The 24,661-nt window shown below is 32.1% G+C and overlaps 1 protein-coding gene and 1 long non-coding RNA gene across 2 annotated transcripts; one reads left to right on the top strand and one right to left on the bottom strand.

Moving 5' to 3' along the window:
* Window positions 1–395: 395 nt before the first annotated feature.
* LOC126892965 (uncharacterized) lies at window positions 396–3,703 on the bottom strand. The gene is made up of 3 exons (XR_007701068.1): window positions 3,239–3,703; window positions 2,539–2,692; window positions 396–733 (listed from the first exon to the last, which is right to left on the bottom strand). It is a non-coding gene; the product is annotated as an uncharacterized LOC126892965 (long non-coding RNA).
* Window positions 3,704–5,522: 1,819 nt separating this feature from the next.
* Window positions 5,523–23,785, top strand: LOC114325045 (protein arginine N-methyltransferase 7). Its single transcript, XM_028272969.2, has 5 exons — window positions 5,523–5,848; window positions 11,916–12,305; window positions 16,227–17,257; window positions 20,014–20,162; window positions 22,382–23,785. Exons 1-5 carry the CDS (start codon window positions 5,572–5,574, stop codon window positions 22,611–22,613), a joined length of 2,079 nt encoding a protein of 692 aa, XP_028128770.1. The 5' UTR covers window positions 5,523–5,571; the 3' UTR covers window positions 22,614–23,785.
* Window positions 23,786–24,661: the final 876 nt, after the last annotated feature.

The following is a 24,661-nucleotide window of genomic DNA, read 5'->3' as shown; positions in this document are numbered from 1 at the left end:
GAATGTCTACGAATGTTCTTTGGACATTCACAGTATATGTTTTAGACTGAATGTCTTGTTGGAACATTCCATGAATGTTCTTTGGACATTCACAGTATATTTTTTAGACTGAATGTCTTGTTGGGACATTCCATGAATGTTGGAACATTCCATGAATGTTCTTTGGACATTCACAGTATATTTTTTAGACTAAATGTCTTGTTGGAACATTCCATGAATGTCTACGAACGTTCTTTGAACATTCACAGTATATTTTTTAGACATTCTCTGAAATATATCGTCAGTGCTGTGACAATACCTCCTATATCTTTTTTCATGAGGTTTGCAGGAGACGAAAAACATTTTTTAAGGTCACCTCCTGTTTGCATACGCAAGTTCTGGCTTGTTTTGTAGTAAATAGATAGTTAAATTTACTGCAAAACAAGTCAAAAAATATATGAAAACAGGAGGTGGCCCAAACAAGTTTTTAGTCTATCTTACAAATCTCATGAAAAAACAGACAGGAGGTATTGTCACATCACTGACGATATGTGGCCATACCAAATAATGCATCCTTGATAAATATAAACATTTTTATTGCAAAAAATCTTTTCATACATTTTTTTAATGTAATTTACTGATATTCCTATAAAAAAATGTGTCACATTTGCTTTGTAAACCTTTCTTTTGCCTTTCATAGCCACATATTCCATTTCCTTCCTGGTTTTTTGTAGACCACTTCTCTCAGCTGATTCTAAAAGAAAATAAAATAAATGGTAATTTTTCTATCCTTTACAATTAACAATCAGAAGAAATATTTACAGGTAATAATATGCATATAATAATAATAATAAAATAAATAATAAATTAAATAATATTTAAATAAATAATAAATAATATTTAATAAAGAAAATAATAAAACATTTTGTATTTTGACAACGACGTCCGATGTGGAAGTAGAAACCATAATAAAGTTATTTTTTCAAGTAAATTCTGGCTTATTTCCCCATTAAAATAGTTACAATAATTACAAAAATGCCACAAAGAAATAGCTTTTTCACAAACTAATAAGTATTTTGTTTTATTATATTTATTGTTTTTATTATTTACTTTAACTTAAGATTATAACTTAATTGTTGTTTTCTATTTCTGATGTTTTTATTTATTTGCATTCAATATTAATCTGTTTTCTTGTATAATCTACTTCGCAATAATTATGTGATATATTGGACTTAAAATGAATTCAAAAATTTTTTGTAATTGGGCAACAATGTCAACTTAGATTTCTGATGTAGATAATGAAGAACAACGGTATCTACAGTTGGAAAAATGAAAGAATAGGGCTTTTCATCAATTGTCATTTGTTTCGAGCTTCTGTCATGTGTCACATAATATTAATATATCTACGTCATATGTCTTTGGTTTGTATCTATTATTGTATATACCAATAACGTATGTAGTAGATATATTAATATTATATGACACATGACAAAAGCTCGAAACAAATGACTGTGAATGAAAAGCCCTATAGGGCTTTTCATTCACAGTCATTTGTTTCGAGCTTCTGTCATGTGTCACATAATATTAATATATCTACGTCATACGTTATTGGCATATACCCATGATACACACCAAAGACGTATGACGTAGATATATTAATATTATGTGACACATGACAGAAGCTCGAAACAAATGACAATCGATGAAAAGCCCTATACCCATGAACGATCACATTAATCACTTATTTTGTATTTGCTATCTTTTTCTATTTTAGAACAAATAGAAAATGATATAAAAACATTAAAAATAAAAAACTGGAGAAAAAAAGCACGAAACAGATCAGAGTGGAGAAGAATCCTGGAACAGGCCAAGACCCAGAAAGGGCTGTCGAGCCAATGATGATGATGATCTTTTTCTATAGGTAACAAACGTTTGTGATTTATAGAAAAAGACAGCAAATAGGGCTTTTCATCAACTGTCATTTGTTTCGAGCTTCTGTCATGTGTCACATAATATTAATATATCTACGTCATACGTCTTTGGTTTGTATCATTGGTATATGCCAATAACTTATGACATAGATATAGTAATATTGTGTGACACATGACAGAAGCTCGAAACAAATGACTGTGAATGAAAAGCCCTATACAAAATAGGTGACTGATGTGATCGTTCATCGTTATAGGGTTTTTCATTCAGTCATTTGTTTCGAGCTTCTGTCATGTGTCACATAATATTAATATATCTACGTCATACGTTATTTATATAATCAATGATACAAACCAAAGACGTATGACGTAGATATATTAATATATGTGACACATGACAGAAGCTCGAAACAAATGACAATGAACAAAGCCCTATATTGCTTTTCATCGATTGTCATTTGTTTCGAGCTTCTGTCATATGTTATATAATCTGTGTATAATATTAATACAACACGGATTATACGACATATGACAGTAGCTCGAAACAAATGACTGTAAATGAAAAGCCCTATTCTTTAATTTTTCCAACTGTATATTGTAATTGTATTCTTAATTGGGTTAAGCATATTACCTGTGTGATATAAGCTATTGGAACAGCACAGTCTCTCAAACGGTTGAAAGTGAAGTTCTGTCAATATCTTTTTCTAAAAAATGTTTTGAACATACTGCTCTATTAACAAATCTGATCAATACTTCATGCCTTCTTTGCAGGATCTTCTGGAAAGCTAAAAATACAAAATATATGCATTACTGAGCATTATTAACAAATTTTAGTTTTAAATAAAAAATATGATTAATGAACTCACAAAATATTATAAAAAGCAGCTTAGAAATTGTTTATTAGTATAGTCGTTTCCCTAGCCACAACTGGCTAGTGATTTTAGTAGGTAATTTTTTTGTTTTTGGCCATTTTTGCCAAAATTACTAACTATTTAGTTATTTTTTTGCCAATTTTACCAAATTGTCAAAATTATTTACTAAAATCACTAGCCAGTTGTGTCTGAGACTAAGTTTAGCGAACCGACTGTACTATTCATACTGTGTATTCATTAGTTGGTACTATTATAGTGTGTGGTCTACCATCCTGTTTATAAAGGCATACATTAGCAAAAACGCAAAAAAAAATTTAATTTTACAAATAATCCGTTTGTTATTAACTCTATTTACTATTTTAGTTAGGAATAAGCAAGTTTGTGGCTTATTCGCAATTATTAAAATAATAAATGGATATTTTCTGAAATAGGGGCATGCCTTTGTTTACATATACTAACCTTTGAAACATTATTCCTGCAGATTTTTTATCTACATTGCTTCTGCTACTCCAACTGCTTTTATGCACTATATTAATAATACTATTAAAGTTATTATAAAAGTATCCGAATTAAAAAATATTCTTAAAAAGCACAAATAAAAACAAACAACGATCACGCACGGCAAGGTGGCCAAGGCCAAGATGCATGTCAGTCAAGATGGCCGAAGCACCGAAGTCTGAAGTGAGGTCATTGGTCGTTTTTAGTCACGTGATGCCCTCTCTAAGCACCATGCACAAATACATGCGCCGTGAATTTGAAAATGAACATATAGGAACGTTGGTAGTATGTTCACAGAATGTCTTATGGTAACATTCCACGAATAATTTAATCAGATGTTCACCGAATGTTCCCTAAATGTCCAGGACATTCAAATATTGATAGAACTTTGGTAGTCCATTCCTGGAATGTTGTGTGTTGTTAGGGATCTATCATGGGACTTACATGTTGACAATATTATACTCAAGGCAAAGAAAAATATTAACATCCTACGTGCAATATGTAGAGTCTGGTGGGGAGCTGACCCACGAACACTCCTAATGGTTTTTAATGCCTTGATCAGATCTCACCTCGATTATGGTTCCTTCCTATTCAACCCAATATCACAAAAATGCAACAACAAACTCAATGCAGTATTTTTTGAGGGACTTAAGATATGTTTGGGGTGCATGAAGTCTACACCAAATTTGGCAATCTTGGCAGAGTCTGCCCAAATGGACCTAGAACATAGAAGATTATTGTTAGCCTCTAAATTTTTAAGTAAAATCATCATTATTGAGAATCATCCCATAATATTACTCCTAATTGAAATACGTAAAAGACTTATAAACAAACCTAATTTTTATACAAGGCATAATGTACCATACTTGGTTTGGGCATTAGAATATTTTTTTCCATATTTTAAAAAAATATACAAAAGCCCAAATTTTCCATGCTATGAATTAGACTATGATACACTAATGAATCCACTTCCAATTCTAAATTGTAATATCAAAAAATATGACCCGATGATTAAAGAAAAATTCCTTATGACTACTGAACAATATGGGAAAGACCATACCTTTATATATACTGATGCCTCAAAAAACAAAGAAAGGGTAGGTTTTGGGATATGCATCCCGAGTATTGAATATAATTTCTCCTCAAGACTTCCTGGAGCTCTAAGCATAAGCAAAGCAGAGAGTATAGCAATACATCAAGCGGTGGAAGTCGCAACTACAAAACATCTAAAGAAAGCTATAATATTTTCTGATTCGCTCAATGCAATAACCAATATTAAAACATGTAACATATCTGCTTCAGCAGATATAAGGGCCCTAAAAACAAAGAAACTTATATCTTCAGCCAATGAGAATGGTACCAAAATTCTCCTTTCCTGGATACCTGGACACTCTAATATATTTGGTAACACCCAGGCTGACATACTGGCAAAAATAGGAAGAGACCTGAATGTACCCATGGAAGTACAACTGAATTCCCAGGATGCCCTATCAGTCATCAGAGGAAAAATTACAAAAGAGTACCAAGAAAAATGGAAATCTTTAGTCCAGAAGAAGACTTCGCAATACAAAACAATTCAAGACTTCTTTCCTACAAAACCTTGGTATTCAAATTTTCCATATAGAAATAGAAGACACACTACCACCATCATTAGAATGCGCACAGGCCATTGTTTAACAAAACAACATCTGTATAAAATGAATATAAAAGATAATCCTTTTTGTGAATGTGGTCGTCTCGAGGATCTAAACCACATCTTTTTTGAATGCCCGATTAATGTGATTCCTAATTTTGATATATACACAAAATTTATTTCCATGAACTTCAAAACACCGCTCTCTATATACAATATTCTAAGTTCCTTAACGGAAGAATCAGTCAATGTAATTATGCGTTTTCTTGCAATTAACCAAATAAGCTTATAAACTGCAATGCGTTTTCTAGCAATTAACAAAATAAGCTTACAAATTGCAAGGCTCAACTGTTTATATGTATCCGTGTTATATTATGTTGCTATTTGTCATTTAATTTATGTTTTAATTTTTAATCATACTTAACCTGACCCAATTAATCTCATTTAATTATAATCATCACACCTCATCAAAAGCTTCCTTACAAGAACCACAAGAACATAGTCAGCGATTTTGGTATGGCTTAGAGCCAGACTACGTCAAGATCGCTTATAAATCGTGCTGGTAATCGCCTTGCAGCGAAACCAAAAATAAAAAAGAAGAAGAAGAACACATGTGTCACATTCGGCATCGGCAATCGGCATGTAAACATAACCCAACTTTATGTTTTCTAGACAACTATTTTATATTCACAGAAACATTTTTAAAAACTGGTCCAAGATGAGTACATTTGCACAGAAATTAAACCCCATTACAGGAACCATTGATTGGGTTGTTCAGGATGCCAACTACGACTATCATCAAGAAATTGCGAGAGCAGCCTTTGCAGATATGTTACATGATACTGAAAGAAACCAAAAGTATGAACAAGCATTGAAGATAGCTATTGATAAAGTACATTCGAATGGCAACAAAGCTAATGTTTTAGATATTGGAACAGGTGATTAAATACATGTCTTATTATTTAGATTTTTAACACCTCGGCTGCGTTTAGAGGTATTTATAAACTTACGTTGAGTGCGTTACGAGGCATATATGTCCCGTATACCCCATTTGACACCGTGCATTACAACACAGTCGACGCAGACTGTGTACGTTACGTTACTGTGTTACGTTAGTCTAATACGAGGTCTATTTGTCTCGTAACACAGCCAAGGTTGTAGGCATTATAATCCCTAGGAATTATAGCTACCTCAATCGTGTTCAAAATCCTATTCTTAGGTGAGGTGGATCATTATTCCTCTATGTCATTTATACTTTGCTGTGTATCTTTACTGCTTGGTCAATAGGGAACTTACATAAATTTTTAAATTAAAAAAAAATGTTATAAATCACAACACAACATAATGTAAAACATGTATCAAAGATAAAAAAGTTTTGTTTGTCTTTCGTTTGGCCCCTAAAGACGATTAAAAATTCAAATTAAAACAGGTAGTCCAAAACGTGTCGTGACGTCACTTGGTTTTACATTTACATTTTTCCAATAAAGTAAACAGAATTTTAAATTAGACGTTATAAACGTCAGTAGAAAATACATTTATGTGACGTTACAAGTGTTTTTGATCGTTTGAACTATTCATAGAAAAATTCGTACTTTTACAAAATGGTTTTATTTTCAATAGTAAACCTTCGTTCCTTTCCTTCAAAAACAGTATAAAACTACAATTTTAACAAACTTATTATTACAATGACATACGATAAATGTCATTAGAATATAAATATTTTTGACTTATTCCACGACGATGAGCTTGCCAAATACCCAAGTAGGTGGAGGCCAATAAACTAAAGAAGGAGAAGAAGAATATACCTAAATATAAGGTTGTGTCTAGGTATATGTTACCGTGCACCCAAATAAAAAAGTTAGAGTGTCAGTGATTTCTTATTTTTTATTTGTTTAGTGTTTGTTTTTAAATTAACTACGGAGTGTGGACAATTATTTAGTTCTTTTAATGAGTTTAAGAACATTTTAAAACAGTACGAAAAAGATAAGAGCAAGAGCCTATAAATTAATATATATCATTTTTAGTTATAAATGAAATAGTATGTATTACCGTAAAAGATTAAAATAAAAAAAAGACCTAAAGCTTTCACAATAATAATTAACTTGTTCGGAAGCTATTAATCCTTGTGGCATTTTTGTAATCAACTATTCTAAATGGGAACTAAGCCACAATTTAACCAAAAAATGATTTTATTAACGTTTCGAGGTCTAAATCGCACATCGTTGTCAAAATACAATACAATACAATAAATACAATACAATACAAAATACATTAAATTAAACAAAAATGGTGTTGCTTATTAAAAATTTTTTCTAATAATTTATTTAATCTGACTAATTTTTGTATTTTGACAATGACATCCGATTTGGACGTCGAAACGTTAATAAAATCATTTTTTTAGTTAAATTGTGGCTTATTTCCCATTTAGAATAGTTGATTATAATAATTAACTTACATATAAAAATTATTTTAACAATATTTTCTACGTGTTATGTCAACTTAATACATTTATTTATTTTGCTAACCTAAATATATACTTTAATATATACATTGATTTATTACAATTAAGTTTGAAACATCTGAATAGTTCTGCTTCCCTTCATTTAACAAATATTTTTCTATCAAACACACGCTAAACATATCAAAATAGCATGTACCAAAATATACAGTCACTGTGCACGCTAAATAATAACGTCACTGGCTTGATGAAGTTTAATTCACGTGTACATACCTAACTTTTTTATTTGCGTACACGTTAGCGTGTACCTAGACACAGCGAAATATAACCATAATAATAACTAAAGTAAAACTATGTGACGTCACGGGTCGTTTGAACTATTTTATACTGCTGCAGACTTTAAATACGTATTTCTAAGTTATTACGAGTTTTTGAAGCGTGAAATTTTGGAAATCTCATTTTTAAACAAAACTGAACATTATTATGTAATAAAAAAAAATTGTGCGAGTTCCCTATTCGATGCAAATGTCAGGATCGAATTGTTTTCTAACGCCCCTTGTCCGTTTTTTCTCGATCGACGATGGTAAATAAATGTTGGAAGTGTGGAGTAAAAATATGGTTTTATTGACAGCTACTGAGTATTACACTATAGATGTTGTTCAGGTAACTTTCTATAATAGACTGCCCTTAATGACAGCTACTATAGTTTGTTTTTTAACCAAGAGGAGTGATTCATATTTACTGCGCTGTAATGCTTGTTTCTAATTGGTCCAACAGCAGGCAAGTTTACTCCACTGTTATTAAATTTTGTCACTAATGATTTTTTGCATTTATGAAATTTTGGCACTTCTCTCATTTTATAGGTTAATCAAGTATATCAGCGATTTTTGTGTTTTCTGCATTATTCTTTAATTTTTAGATTTTTAGTCTACTTTTATATAAAAACAGTTGTTTTTAGAACTCTTTAGAGATCTGTTAGTATAATATAATATGTATGGATTATCATCGAAAGCTGATAGGATCAACGAAAAAAGAAGATGAATTTGGGGACTTTTCTAGTAACTTTTTTGGGTGTGACTCTGTCTTTTTAGTTTACTCCTCTTGGTTAAAAAATCAACTTTGGCTAATCCATAGATATATAATACTCTAGATTGCGCCTTACGATCTTAAAATGGGTGACGGTTGCGACAGAGATAAATGAGCCTATTTGGTCGGTAGTCTCTTTCTAATTCAAGGGGAGTATCGACGACGTCACTATCCTACTCTGTCGTCGAGTATTTTAGATAGTTTGACAGTTCGAACGGATGGCGATGAGAAATGGTCGTTTGTCTTCGGATGTGGATAATCCTGATTCAAATCCCATACCAATCTTTACTTTTTTTATTTTTTATTTAATCAATATTGCGTTTACTAAATATTATTACATCTCTAAAGTAAATCTATGCAAAGAAATATATAACAAATAAGAAAAACTGTGTAGGTACCTATAGATTTTTAAAAATATAAAAGCCAATGTTATTTTTTTAATAAGTTAATTGTAGAATAGTATAAAGTAATTGTTAAAAATATGCGTAAAAAATTACCAATAATTAATATCAACATAATGTACCATCGATTTATTAATTGAATCGGTCATTTCAAAAACAACATGAGTCACATATTCCTAATTTTACAGAAGAGCAAAGAAAACTAACTATTGTATAGTCGAAAGATGGATGAAATGGATGACATCAAAATTCAGAGTTATATTGTAGTTTTGTTCCTAATGTTTTTACTGGACTGGTGTCGTTTTTGCACACGTTTATCTTAAGGAGTCTATTCCTCTCAAAAAGTTAGTTTCTGAAAATTGTGGACTTTGCTGTTTTTGAAATGACCGATTCAATTATAAGTAATTAGACATTATTTTTATTTATGAAACTATTGTTACAATTTTTTAAAAAAGTAGAAGCAAAACAAACATTCACATCATTCGAATAAGGACGAATTTATATTAATAACGAATGACTTTTATTTTACTATGCAGTTCACAAATTATGTATTCCAATATTAACTTACTATACATACATTTATTATCTGCTAGATTTACTTAGGTCCATTTTTCAGATGTAAAAATATCTAATAAACGCAATATTGATTAAATAAAAATAAAAAAAGTAAAGTTGGTATGGGATTCGAACCACGATTATCCACGTCCGAAGACCAAAGACCATTTCCCGTCACCACCCGCTCCAACTGTCAACACATATTACTCGATAAAGTGGGATATTCACGTCGTCGATATTCCCCTTAAATTAAAAAGAGACTACCGACCAAATAGGCTCATTTATCTCTGTCGCAACCGTCACCCATTTTAAGATCGTAAGGCGCAATCTAGAGTATTATATATCTATGGGCTAATCAGTCCCTTTGGCTAATTTATAATCTCATCAAAATATGCAAATAATCAATAACTTGCGTGGTAACAAGAACAATGAATTTGCAAACTACAGTTTATTTTTATTTATTTATTTAAAACACGGGATAACCCCATTAACAGTTAAATTACAATACAATATCAGTTAGGTTTTAAAACATAAATTACCTATAGTGTAAAATCAATAACAAAAGTTACATTTAAAAAGTTCACTACATAGGTACTAAAAACATACAAAATATAATAAGAACAAAATTCAACAATACCATACATATATATCACAAAGCACATCACAAAGCAAGAGATCTTTTGAACCGAGATAAAGTTAAATTGAAAATATCATAATCAAATTCATTTAATAGCCCCATGTATCTATCCAATGGGTTATGAATGCCATATGTTGTTCTGTGGAAAGGAATGTTGAAAACATTGTGGTAACATAGAGCTTGGTTTGGAACATTAAAGTTAATGTTATTTAACAGGTTTGGACAATCAATAAATCCATGTATGATCTTATATATAAATATAGCACCTGATATATCACGACGGTTCTTAAGTGGGGGTAAAGATAATTGTTGTTCAATATAGGAATAATCATGATTTCTAATGGCAGTGTGAACATGGTAAGCACAATATCTCAAAAATCTATGCTGGACTCTTTCTAATGTATCAATATTATTCTGAAAATAGGGTGACCAAACAACTAAGCAGTATTCTAAAATAGATCTAACTAAACAACAGTACACTAACCTTGTTGAATTAATGGAGAAGTACTTGCAATTCCTAGTAACAAAACTAAGAAGTTTAGATGCCTTTATTGAAATAGTGTTTATGTGGTCACAGAAAGTAAGTTTCTCATCGAAAATAACACCCAAATCCCAAATAGAAGAAACATAATTCAATGGCATATTGTTAATAGTATAACTTGTTTCGATTCTATTGACTTTACGAGAAAAACTTTTAAAGTTTAATCAAACTATTGCAAAACTTAGGGAGTTCGATGGAAATACCACGATTTGGCAATTTATCTAGGTTGCAAAAGGATCACTGGACTCTAATAATTAAATTATTACTCAATATATTTCCCAATGTTTCAATTATACACGGTGAAACTATAAAAGTTTTTGGAAGTTAAGAATAATGTGGGATTACAAATTAAGGGATTAATATGAGATTGAACACTTCTGTAGTGACTCTTTCCTATTCCTACCTGTTTTTGCATTGTACTTTCTAGTTGTTAACATTCATTGTTCTTATATCTTCTACAATATTCTACATCATCTAGCCATCTTCTTCTAGGCCTTCGTCTACACCTGAGAGCCATAGTGTTGTCTAGTTAGTTATTCTTCTCAGCATATCTGAGAATCTTCCTCTGTTCTCTCTTTTCCATTTTCCCTGTTGTTACTTCCAAGCAGCTGTAGGTGGATACAGTTTAAAATTTATGGTTTGGTGTTACAGTAGAACCTCGATTATCCATCAGGGCACTGGACCAAGGGTATGACGGATAATCAAAAAGACGGTTAACAGAACATTAAAAAAAAATTAAAAATTCATAGTACAACTCTCAAATTTCATTTGTATGGTTTCTTTGACAATATAAGAGGGATTTGTGTTTGTATATTTGAATTATTGCATATGCGATGCAACTTCTCTAGATTATTTGGCAAATCTTTGTCAGTTACAATAGGTTCCTCAACATAGCTACAGCCAAATTCCAAGTCTGTGTCAGCTTCTGAATCTGTTTGGTACGCTTTTGTTGCCATTTCAACGATTTCTTTATCTGTCAGCAATGGATAGCCGTTTGTGCCCTCATCACAAATCAAATTAACTTTTTTTTTTTATTTTTTTACATTAAAATTTTTGCTTATGTAGTCAATACAACGTCTGTATGTACCCTGACGGTTAACAGAGGTGATGATTAATGGAGAGACGGATAATCGAGGTTCCACTGTATTAGATATTTCTGAGTTGTTGTATAGTCCTTCCCTATCGTTATGTATTTTTGTTTTGTGCTGGTTGATCTGTAGCTCTGTATCTTGTGGCATCTTCGTCTTTACCTTATTTTATTACCAAGTATATAAAAAATCAGAATGACTGTTTAATACTATTTTTGATAAAAAATTTAATGTTTTAGGTACAGGTCTGCTAAGTATGATGGCAGTTAGAAACGGAGCTGATTCAGTAACAGCTTGTGAAGCGTTTAAACCAATGGGTGAATGTGCAAAACAAATAATTGCCCAAAATGGTTATGCCGACAGAATAAAAGTCATCCCCAAAATATCTTTTGACGTAACTGTAGGTGAAAAAGAAGACATGGAAAAAAGGTGCAATATCTTAGTAACTGAAGTATTTGATACTGAACTGATAGGTGAAGGAGCCCTGAATATCTTTCTACATGCAGTTGAAAATTTGTGTGAGTCTGACTGTATTATTATACCTCAGTCTGCAAATTTGTATGTCCAGGTAGTGGAGTCACCTGCAGCTCAAAATTGGAATAGGGTTAAGGATGTATTTTGTGATGAGGGTGAGTTATTAATTGATACTATTAGAAATATTCATTTTTATAGTTTTTCATATAGAAAATATCGTCAGTGATTCTGCAAAACCTCATATGAGAATTTTTTTTTCCATAAGTTAGTTTTTTGCCCTGTTAGAAACTCCGTTAAAAAATACACATGTTAACGTAATGAAAATGTCATTTCGTAACTATTGTCCTTTTCATGATCATTTTTCAGTGCGTAACAAATGATAGGAAAAAGGGTAAGTCTGTGATAATACACATTTATGACATTTATTCTAACATGACATTTTAGTTAAATCTGACAGTTGTCACATTTTATTTTCAATTTGGAATAAAAACAAATCAAATGTGTTTCTTGCATTTATAAAATGGTATTTTCTTTGACTTGTATAGTCTTATAAATTATACAGATTATATTTGTAATATTATTATCTAATTAAAAATAATTATTTTTTTATTATGGCGCCATCTATCGACAACTAGAATAACTAGAATAAATGTTATAAAAATGTCACCGACGAAATGTAATCACTGACGTGCCTTTTTTTCTGTCACATACAATTTAATGCGTTAGAAAGAAATCGAAAAACTGTGACGCACTGAAAGATGATCATGAGAAATACTGTATGTTAATGTAATTAGGTTTCTTGACATTTTCATTATGTTAACATGTGTATTTTTTAACGGAGTTTATGACAGGGCAAAAAACTAAATTCTGAAAAAAAAAAATTCTCGTACGAGGTTTTGCAGAATCACCGACGATATTTTTATATGGAAAAATAAACCTATTCAAGTTTACAGCAGTATTGTCTTAAGTATAAATCAATCAAACTGTTTATGACAAACTAAATCTAAGTACTTAAACAATGAATTTTAATAATAGCCAATGCCAATCTTACTATTAAGTCAGCTTAAAAGCGGTTAGGTCAGAAGCTGTTTTTTCCACTTACTATATTTAATTAACAAGAGCAGGCAAATTCCTTGGTGTACTATAGTTAATTTGGTGATCATTGATGATCTGGACCAGATACTAGAAAGATGGAGAGAATATTTTGAGGAGAGTAAATATAAGAAGTGAGATGAGGTTTCAACAAGCAGAAATCCAGTTTGAAAACATGGAAGACTAAAGAGAGAAAGATAACATCCCATAATAGACGAAGAAGTTATCAATGCAATACAAAATTTGAAAGAAAACAAAGCTTTTGCAACAGATGACTTTCTTACTAAGCTTTTAAAATATGGTGCAAAAATTTTGACTTTGTATAAGTAGGCTAGTAGAACTAATTTGGAAGGTACAACTACTAGAAGACTGGAGTGTAGGTATAATTGTACTTATTCACAAGAAAGTAGATCAAAACAATTTGTGACAACTACAGACGAATTCCTCTCCTAAATATGATCTACAAAATATTGGCTTACTTTATTTACTATCAACTATCGGGATATTGTGAAAACATAATAGGCAAATACCAGTATGGGTAAAAATCAACTATCCGTCAAATATTTCTTATAAAACAACCTTTGGAAAAAACATGATAAGTTGGAAAATTGAAGGCACACTTAAAAACGGGTAAAGAACACAAAATTTAAAGAGCCTCCTATGACCAATAAGAACCAAGATAGTATTTTTATTTCTTAAAATAAAATTTTCATTGTTTCATGTTTATAAGTTAAATAATCAGTCCTTTTCAAACAGTTTTTTATTAACAATATTGGATAAAATGTTGAATATTTTTTAATAGAGTGTTCACGGATGGGGTGCCCAAGAGGAAAAACTATTTTATTTTTAATTTTAGCGAAAAACATAATTCTTGATAAAAAGTTTAGCTTGTATTGAAACCTCATAAAACGAAATAAAATTTTAAGTTTTTCAAAACCTGGTTAATTTTGTAGCCAATTAATAAATTGATAATTAAATTTTTGATAAATAATAATAATTATGATAAATAAATTGATAAATAAACTAAATTAATAAATTAATAAATTTTTGCACTAAATTCGAAATCGTAAAAATATCTAGTGTTGCTATTTAAGATTTAAGCTACAATGTAGTTTAGTTACTGTCAACTCCGATAAATAATTTGTTAATTGTCATTTGTTTCGACAATGTTAAGCATTCAACAAAGAATTTTTTCTACGAGCGTGCAAAAATGTCTACTTTCGCGCACGCATTTTAGTTTTGAAAGTTTCACTTTTCCGCACGCGTGTTACTTTTCCGCACGCGTGTTACTTTTCCTCACGCGTGTTACTTTTCCGCACGCGTTCTACTTTTCCGCACGCGGTTTTTACTTTTCCGCACGCGTGTTAATTTAGATATGTTAATATGGCCTTAAAGTAATTATAATACATGCAATAAACTAATATTTAGATATTATTTACTAATTTATTTCAAATACATATATCTTATTGTGTTCCTGTTTTAATGAAATTAACGCGAGAATTCGATGAAATAAAATTATTTTGACATAATATTCGAAAGTCAAATCTGTAGACAATAACAGTCGTTTTGAATCATCGTCATGGAAACCAAGATCGTCGTCATGCTAACTAATTATATTGAAAGTTTGGTTTTGACAACTTTGTCAAAGAATTAATTTGTGTATGTATTTTCATATTAATTAAATTAATTGATTAAGATTTGGTAACTTTTTAAAGACTCTTAGAAAAAATATTGTTCCTAACTCTTGCAGAAAGTCTCTTTTCCACACTCGACTGCTTGCCGAACTCCCGCTTTGCGTCGTTCGGCAAACTGCAGTCGCGTGCGGAAAAGAATGACTTTCTGCACTTGTTAGGAAAATAACTATATCTGTCATTTTTTAAATAAAAATTTAAAATTTATGTTGAATAAAATGACAATTCGCAAATTATTTATCGGAGTTGACAGTTACTGACCTACATTGTACCTTAACAACACTATATAGATTATTGTTACGATTTTGAACTTAGTGCAAAATTTTTTATGAATTTACGTAAAATTGGCTACAAAATTTAGGAGGTTTTGAAAGACTGGAATTTTTTTTCGTTTTAGGGGGTTTTAGAACAAGCAAAACTTTTTATCAAGATTGACATTTTTCGCTAAAATTGAAAATAAAAAAGTTTTTCCTCTTGGGCACCCTATCCGTGGACACGCGGTATATCTTAAAAATAACGTCCCAAAGAATCGATTGCGATGTGCTAAATACCTATATAGAGCAGGGGTGGCCAACTTAATCGGACTCGAGATCTACTGTCTTCCTTTCTAATCCTTTGCGATCTACTGACTAGGAATTTTTTAACTATACTATATAATTTTCGTAATATTTAGGACGGGAATAGGTAGGTCGGTGGGTAGGTACCGATAATTTTTTCCTTGTCCGCGATCGACTGACGTAGGGGCCGTGATTGACTGGTCAATCTCTATCGACGGGTTGGCCACCCCTGCTCTAGAGTCACTGTTTCGGCAAGTATAGTTGTTTAAATAATGGTTCTATGGGATAAACAAATTGAATAACTTACAAACTATTTGTTGATCTAGCTGAGATTTAACACACTTCAATAACTCATTAATTATCTTGATTTCAAGTAGGTGTGTTACATGTAATTATGCAACAAACATTGTTATTATCATTAATAAATTGCTGCAAAAATAAGGGTTTTTTTTTGTAATTATCTCGATCAATTATTTATGTATTTTAATTTATAAACTCGTAGATTAAGGAACTTTTTAAGATCTACAACTTTTAGTTTAACCATTTTTCTCTAAAATGTATAAGTAACGTTTTATAGGCAAAAAATCATTTTATCCGTTAAAAAACAAAGTGAAATCAGCTGTACATCTTCAAAGACCATATAAGATTTTGTCAGCTGTTTTTTCTTTACTGGCCTAATTACCAATTATATGATTTCATATATTGACTTTTTACTATAATATCTTTAATATTTTAGGAAAACTTCTTCTTAAAGTACCAGAATCCATCAAAAACTGCGCAGGATCCTCAGCAGTACACGACATTCAACTAAGCCAATTCCCTCGGACTTCATTCAACACCATAATATCTCCCACTCCTATCTGCACATTTAACTGGTCATCTTCACTACCTTTTAAGAGACTACACTCTATAGAAACTAGAATAGAACGAGATGGGAAGGCTCAAGTGGTGTTTATGTGGTGGGACCTCCAAATGGACTGTGAAGGGAAGGTGTTGTTAAGTTGTGCACCTATCTGGGCACATCCTGACGGTAGGAACAAGTCTGCTGAGGAGATACCTTGGAGGGACCATTGGATGCAAGGCGTATATTACTTACCAAAAGAAATAGATGTGAAGAAAGACGAAAAATACATAGTACACTGTGGAGTAGATGAATATTCTTTGTGTTTTAACATGGAAAATGTTAAGAGTAATGTTATAACAAGTACACTAGACCCCCCTGTTTGTAATTGTGGATTACATATTAGCTTTTCAAGAACTAGGATAGGACAAATGAGCGATTCTAGGAGGATAAAAAAATATGTAGCACTTTTCGAAGAACATTTAGACAAAGATAGTTCAATTTTAGTTTTAGGAGATAGCTTTTACTCTGCCTTAGCTGCTGTTAAGTTAGGAGTGAAAAAAATGTACTTTTTAGAGTCAAATAAGATGTCTCGAGGTATATTATTAGATTATATCAAAGCAAATGACCTAGAAAATATAAAGATAATAGAATCATTAGAAGAATTGAAAGCGACAGATTTAAGTGATGTAAATGTAGTACTAGCAGAACCGTATTTCACTAGCAGCATTTTACCATGGGATAATCTACGGGTTTTGTATTTATTTAGGGAGATAAGAGATCAGTTGTCCCGTGACGTTAGTATATTTCCAAAAAAAGCGGTGATCAAGGCAGTTCCAGTACATTTTAAGGATTTGTATAAGATTCGCAGTCCTTTGGATACTTGTGAGGGATTTACAATGGGTGCATTTGATAAATTGATTGAGGTTTGTAGATATTTTTATATTCATTAAAATACTGCCAATTTGATTGCTCATTGCAATAAAAAACAAGATTGTGTTTCAAGGCATAAACTATCATCATCATTCTCTTTGCCGTATCCCTATTTTGGCTTCCCTAATTACATTTGTTCATACAATTCTATCTTGGGTCATATCAATGTTAATCCCCTTTATCAACATGTCCTGCCTAATCGTCTCCCCCAGGTCTTCTTTGGTCTTCTTCTCCTACTCCTTCCGGGAATCTGCACTTCACCAATTCTTGAACATGACCAAACCATCTTAACCGATGCTCTCTCATTTTAGCATCAATTGGTGCACTATACTTCTCCTAATATACTCATTTTTATTTTATCCTTTTTTGTCACTCTACACATTCATCTGAGCATTCTCATTTCCACAACATGCATTCGTTGTTGCTTTTTCTTTTTCACTGCCAAACATTCAGTTCCGTAGAACTGAATCTTTCAGTGAAGATTCCAAATACTCTGTTTTTGTCCTACTAAGTTTTAAACCTTTTTCCTCAAGAGCTTGTCTCCACTGTTCCAGTTTTGTTCCTGTTTTGTCTTTTTCACTATTTTCTACTAACACTACATCATCAGCATACATTAAGCACCATGGAATGTTAGGCTGTAATCCTGTAGTTTCGCTGTTATTTGGTCCAAAACTAATGAGAATAAATAAGGACTAATAATAAGGTAATTAAATCCATTTACTAAAGCTGAAAATCAGTACACACATTCTAAATTAAATATAAATAAAAGTTATTATAGTCGGTCAGCTGTATGACAGGACAGAGCCGGTCAGTCGGCCCCAATAAATGTACAGGGTTATTCACTATATTTTGATCCCATTGTAAACTGCTTTATTTACAGAATTAAAAAAAATGTAAAATACAAAAGTTATTCGATTTTTAAATTATGATTTTTTTACATATATATCGTACTAGTGACGTCATCCATTTGGGCGTGATGAAGTAATCGACTATTTTTTTAAATAGGAATAGGAGTCGAGTGCTAGCTCATTTGAAAGGTTATTCAATTCCCTATTCAGTAATATAAACATTAACATGATTAATTATACAGGGTGTCCAAAAAAATTTTTTGTCATTAACCCGGCACCTGCCACGTGGCTTTGCAAGGCGCCAACTGCCACGTGGGGTGCTCACAGCACCCCTTAAAAATTTTCTGTGATCTACTTGTTTAAAAAACAAAATAATGTGTTGAGTAACACAAGAATATGAAAAAAAAACATGTTTTATTGACTTATTAGCCACTAATATGTTATAAAAGTTAAAAAATACAATGAAAAGGTGTCATAAGCAAATTAGCAAGTACCAAGCCATAATAGATGAAGTCCAGTGAAATATCTAAAAAAATTAAGATTTAGTGAGTATATAGTTTTTATTAATAATTTAAATCAGTTATTTCAATAAAACATGTAAATTTGACTTTATCAAAAATACAAAAAAAATTTAAACACTTAAAGTGCCAGATGATGACACCCCAATTCGATTTTAGAGGTATAAGTTCAGAATGACACTAAATAACCACTTCAAACACTAACACATCTATGCTATATAATATTATAGAAAGTTACTATGACGCACAGCTCCGTTACCAAACTTGAAATACCAAACATTTGATAAAAATGTGTTATGGGGTGCTGGTAGCACCCCACGTGGCAGGTGCCGGGTTAAATTAATTGTTTAATTAATAATTCAAACATTTTTTTGGTCACCTTGTATAAATAATGATCTTAATGTTTATAGTACTGTATAGAGACTTGAATAACCTTTCAAATGAGCTAGCACACGACCCCTATTCTCATTTAAAAAAATAGTCGATTACGTCAACACGCCCAGATGGATGACGTCACTAGTACGATACATATGTCAAAAAATCATAATTAAAAAATTGAATAATTTTTGTATTTTACATTTTTTTCTAATTCTGTAATTAAATCAGTTTACAAGGGTGTCAAAATATAGTGAATAACACTCTACATTCATTGGGGCCGACCGACCGGCTCTGTCCCGTCATATAGCTGACCGACTATAATAACTTTTATTTATATTTAATTTAGAATGTGATTTTCAGCCTTAATAAATGGATTTACTTACCTTCGTAGGAAAGCAACTGTGATATCCTCTCAGTAACCCCTGTTCTACGTTTCGCTTGACCGACCGCAGTATGTTTCTCTACACAATCACAGTAATCAACTGTGAAAAATTTAGCTTTAGTAAATTCAAAGAGATTTTTCAGCGCTGCCTCTCCGTCTATAACACTAGCCGTTACTCCCTCATACATATCTCTCACAATCTTTACATATTCACCAGGGACTCCTTTCTTATTGAGTGCCCACCACAGAATTTCTTGATTAACTCTATCATATGCTTTCTCAAGATCAATGAATACCATATGAGCGTTTGTTTCTTTATTCCTGTATTTTTCCATCAACTGCTTTATAATGAAAATTGCATCTCTGGTTGATCTGCCCTGCATAAAGCCAAATTGGTTGTCAGATATTTTGGTAACCACTTTCTCATTTGTTATGTTGTTGATCTTTGCTGTTACTGTCTCTGTTAACTCCACAGGTTTTCTGTCAAATTCTTCATTTAATAAACTGTCAAAATACTTTCTCCATCACTTTTTGACACCCTTTTTGTGAATTATTATAGTATTTTATTATTTTTATCTCGGATACATCTATATGTAGTTCTTTAATTTATTCTATATTTTTAGCGGTCGAGTAAGGTAGACGATATTGTAGAAGCTCAGCCTCTATGGGAGTATCCTGGTATAGCTCTAAGTGAAGGACATGAACTGTTTTCATTTAATCTCATTAATTCAATTGAGCAAGCTGAATACGATGGATCATTTAATATCAAAAGGTAAGTATTAACGACACGAACGGGAACCCAAAGGCGTATTACGCTGTGAACGGGATATATATATATATATATATATATATATATATATATATATATATATATATATATATATATATATATATATATATATATATATATATATTTGTACAAATATTTTCGACCGTACTGTGTTATAGTGGTTTGAAGTTTCAGCAATTCGGTCATGTGAAATAAAAGTATATTTGTTATTTCTCAATATTTAATTTATATATATTATAAGTATTAACGACAAAGAATTGAAATGAGATAAAAATAATGGTAAACTGTCCGAAAGAACACATACCACCAAGAGAGGGCGCTCAACAAACTAATAAGGAATGCAGTTTGTACATTGTTGTATATCTCCCTTGTTTTTGTAAACAGGTACCAGTATACTGCTTCTCCATTCGTCTGGCATTTGTCCAACTTCCATAATTCTATTAAATAGACCTGCTAGTCACCTTGTTCATTTAATAAACTGTCAAAATACTTTCTCCATCTCTTTTTGACATCCTTTTCGTGAATTAGAATTTTATTATTTTCATCTCGGATACATCTAATCTGATTAAAATCTCTCGCTTTCTTTGCTCTCTGTTTGGCTATTTTATATATCTTTGCTTAGCCTTCCCTGGTATCAAGTTGATCGTATAGGTTTGAATACGCTTCTGCTTTAGCTTTTGCTACTGCTACTTTCGCTTCCTTTTTGGCGACCATATAGTTTTGAAGATCTATGTCCGATCTGGTTTCTTGCCAGTTTTTATATAATTTTCTCTTCTCTTTTATTTTTCCTTGTACTTCATTTGACCACCACCAAGTCTCTTTATCCTCAAACTTCTTTCCTGACGTTTTCCCAAGTATTTCAATAGCCGTCTGTCTAATAATATTGGCCATTTTTCTCCAAATTGTGTTAGGGCTTCCTTTCATGTTCCAACATATTTATCTACTATTCTTTCCCTGAATAGACCTTCCTTCTCATCTTTTAGCATCCACCACTTGATTTTTTGTGGTCCTCTCCGATATTTTTGTTTAGTTTCGCTTTTTACTTCGATGTCCAGAACAAGCAGCTTATGTTGTTGGCTTACTGTCTCACTAACTATTACCTTGCAGTCCTTGCATTCACGTATGTCTTCTTTCCTTATCATGAAGTAGTCTATTTGGGATTGATGTTGTCCACTTTTGTAGGTAATAAGTTGAGTTTCTCTCTTTTTTAAGAATGTGTTAACAATCGCCATATCCAATGCTGTTGCTAATTCTAGCATGTCATCTCCAGCTTCATTTCTAGTTCCAAAGCCTAATTCCCCATGTATTGTTTCATATCCTGTCTTGGCTTGGCCCACATGTGCATTGAAATCACCTCCTATTATAACTTTCTCCTCTGCTGGAATATCACTCAGTACGTCTCCTAATTGGTCATAGAAAGCTCTTCTTTCATTCTCACCCAGACCTGTTTGAGGAGCATACACACACAACATTTAATACCTCTTTATCAATTACAAATTTCACTGACATCATTCTATCACTCGTTCTTACAACTTCTACTACGTTATCTTTCATTTCATTATCAGCAATTATACCAACTCCATTTCTAGTGTTACTACTCCCTACATTCCACAATTTATATCCATCACCTAGTTCTTTCGCCCTTTGTCCTTTCCATCTAGTTTCTTGAATACAAGCAATTTGAACTCTTCTTCGTTTGAGCGCATCCACTAACTCCAGACTCTTACCTGTAAGACTCCCAAGATTCCAAGACCCTATCCTGATTTTTCTAACCTGTAATGGTGTTCCCCCTGAGATAGTCCTCACCCGGAGATCCAAACGGAGGCTCATTTTACTTCCGGAACATTTTACCTCAGGAGATGCCATCATTTCAGTATAAGTTTTTATTGCGTTTGGAGAAGGTCTTTTCATTATTATGGCCTGAAAAGATTTTTGGATATTTGATGCCTGAATGCTTTTTCTATCAGCACCATACCCTGCCCTGCACGTTTAGCCAATACACCACCAATGCAACCAAAGTACAGTATTACCCCACACCCGCCTGCATTTTTCTGTATAGGCCAGGATCCCTACTGTAAGGACTGCCCTATAAGCCAATGTATTGTTGCCCGTATCCCGCCACTAGGAGGCACGTACTTCAATCGGGATACCACTACTGTTTTTTTTCCAACATTATAATAAAATATTTTTTTCCATTCCAGTGATCTGGTGTGTAACGGTATCGCCGTATGGATTGACTGGTACCTCACTGACTCCACGAAGAGCAACATCACGACAGGACCTATTTCTCCTGTGGTTGTCGGAGAAAAAATCGATTGGGATATGCATACACGACAGGGCGTTACCTTATTCCCGGGAAAACTTGCAACGCAAATAGATTTTTCCTTCAGGATAGACTTTAAAGAAGGAAATATAGTCTTTAAGTGCAATTAAAATAAACGAAAACATATTTCCTACACAGAGTGTGCCAAAAGTACCGGAAAGGTAAAATAATTTAAGAAGTGAACATCGGATCGAAACACTGAAAACGCGTGGACAATATTTTTCAAAAATCTATCGAATGACACCAAATACGAGCCCCCAGACCACCCCTTGGAGGTGCGGTGGGGTACCTTTAAAATCTTAAATAGGAACCCCCATATTTATTGCAGATTTGCATTCCTTACGTAAAAATAAGAAACTTTTATTCGAGACATTTTTCGAATTGTGGATAGATGACGCTATAATCGGAAAAAACGATTTATCGTGATACCCTAGGTAAATTATAGAAGCGGTCTTATATCTCGAGAAGTTCACTTCCAAATGAAAAACAAAAAACACTTTATTAATATTTTTCAAAAACCTATCGAATAACACCAAACATTACCCTGCACTTCCACCCCCTGGGAGTGTGGTGGGGGTAACTTTAAAATCTTAAATAGGGACCCCCATTTTTTATTGCAGATTTGTATTCCTCATGAAAAAATAAGTAACATTTATTCTAACATTTTTTTGGAATTGTTGATAGACGGCGCTATAATCGGAACAATACGATTTATTAGAGCCATCTATCAACAATTCTAAAAAATGTCTCGAATAAAAGTTGCTTATTTTTACGCAAGGAATCGAAATCTGCAATAAAAAATGGCGGTTCCTATTTACGATTGTTTCCCCACCCCAATCCAGGGGTGGAGTAAGGAGTCGTGTTTGGTGTCATTCGATAGGTTTTTGAAAATATTAAACAGGCGTTTTTTGGTTTTCATTTGGGAGTGTATTTCTTGAGATATTAGAGAGTTTCTATAATTTACGTAGGGTATCACGATAAATCGTAAGAAATCCAAGTCTTAAATAAAAATGGGGGTTCTTATTAAGATTTTAAAGTTACCCCACACCCTACCTCCAGGTGATGGAGTGGAGGGTCGTGTTTAGTGTCATTTGATAGATTTTTGAAATTTTGAACAAGTATTTTTCAGTTTTTCGATCCGATGTTCATTTCGCGAAATATTCGACCGTCGCGGTACTTTTAGCATCCCCTTGTTAAAATAAAATCAATGATCACTTATGATTTTTAATTTTTAGTTGGAATCTGCTACCAGTGCAATTCAAATAAAGAAAAATATTTTTTATGAATAATTTTTTTATTTTTTCCTTTGATTTTCCTTATCTCTTTTACTATTTGAATATTTTGTGGATGGAGGTTCTTAAAGAATAAAATCCACAAGGAAAAGAAAAGGTTTTCCTGTAGTTGGCTGTATACCATCAATCACAAAATTGGAAAGAAATCCTTTGTAAAAGGTATAAATTTTTTTTTTATTAAAAATCCCTTAAAAGGGCTACATCACAACAAAACGTTTTCGATTTTTATAAAAGAGAAAAGCAAAGTAGCCCTAACTGTGTTAACCGCCATGTGTCTTTCAATCGTGACTTCAATCCCTTACATCGTCAACTTTTTTCTTAACCTAAATTTCAAAACTTCTTTGCTGTTTCCAAACTCTTTTTTCATTTATATTAACCTTTCCTCCATATTTACTTATCTAACAGATGACATTTCTAACATCAACTCATTATCCCTTAACTTCTACTAGTCTTCCAAAATAATCTACTTTAACTTTTTCCACAGTTTTTACTAAATCGACCAGTCACAACTCTAACACTATTTGTTATTTTCCACCCAATTTCATAACTTATTGCCATTTGATCAGGTTTTCGTTACAGGTCCAACTAAACTTCAGAAAAAAATATTTATAAAAGGTTTTTATACTAATTCTTCCACTCTCTTATCCATAGATGTGGGGTCTGGTTTCTGGGGCGCCCAGCCTTTTTCATCACACCTCATTACAGTAAACAATTCTGATATCAAATCACAAATTATTCACTACCTTCTAATTTTACACATATTGCTTGTTTTCCAATACACCTTCATACATCCATCCAGTTTTAAACCTTTTCAATTCAGCTCGATAACTTGGTATAAAAAATAAAAAAAAAATATAGGAAAAAAA

Source organism: Diabrotica virgifera, chromosome 9, assembly GCF_917563875.1.
Source record: "Diabrotica virgifera virgifera chromosome 9, PGI_DIABVI_V3a".
In the NCBI taxonomy this organism is placed as follows: Eukaryota; Metazoa; Arthropoda; class Insecta; order Coleoptera; family Chrysomelidae; genus Diabrotica; species Diabrotica virgifera.
Note: the sequence above shows the minus strand (reverse complement) of the source record. Positions and strands in the feature narration are given on the sequence as shown.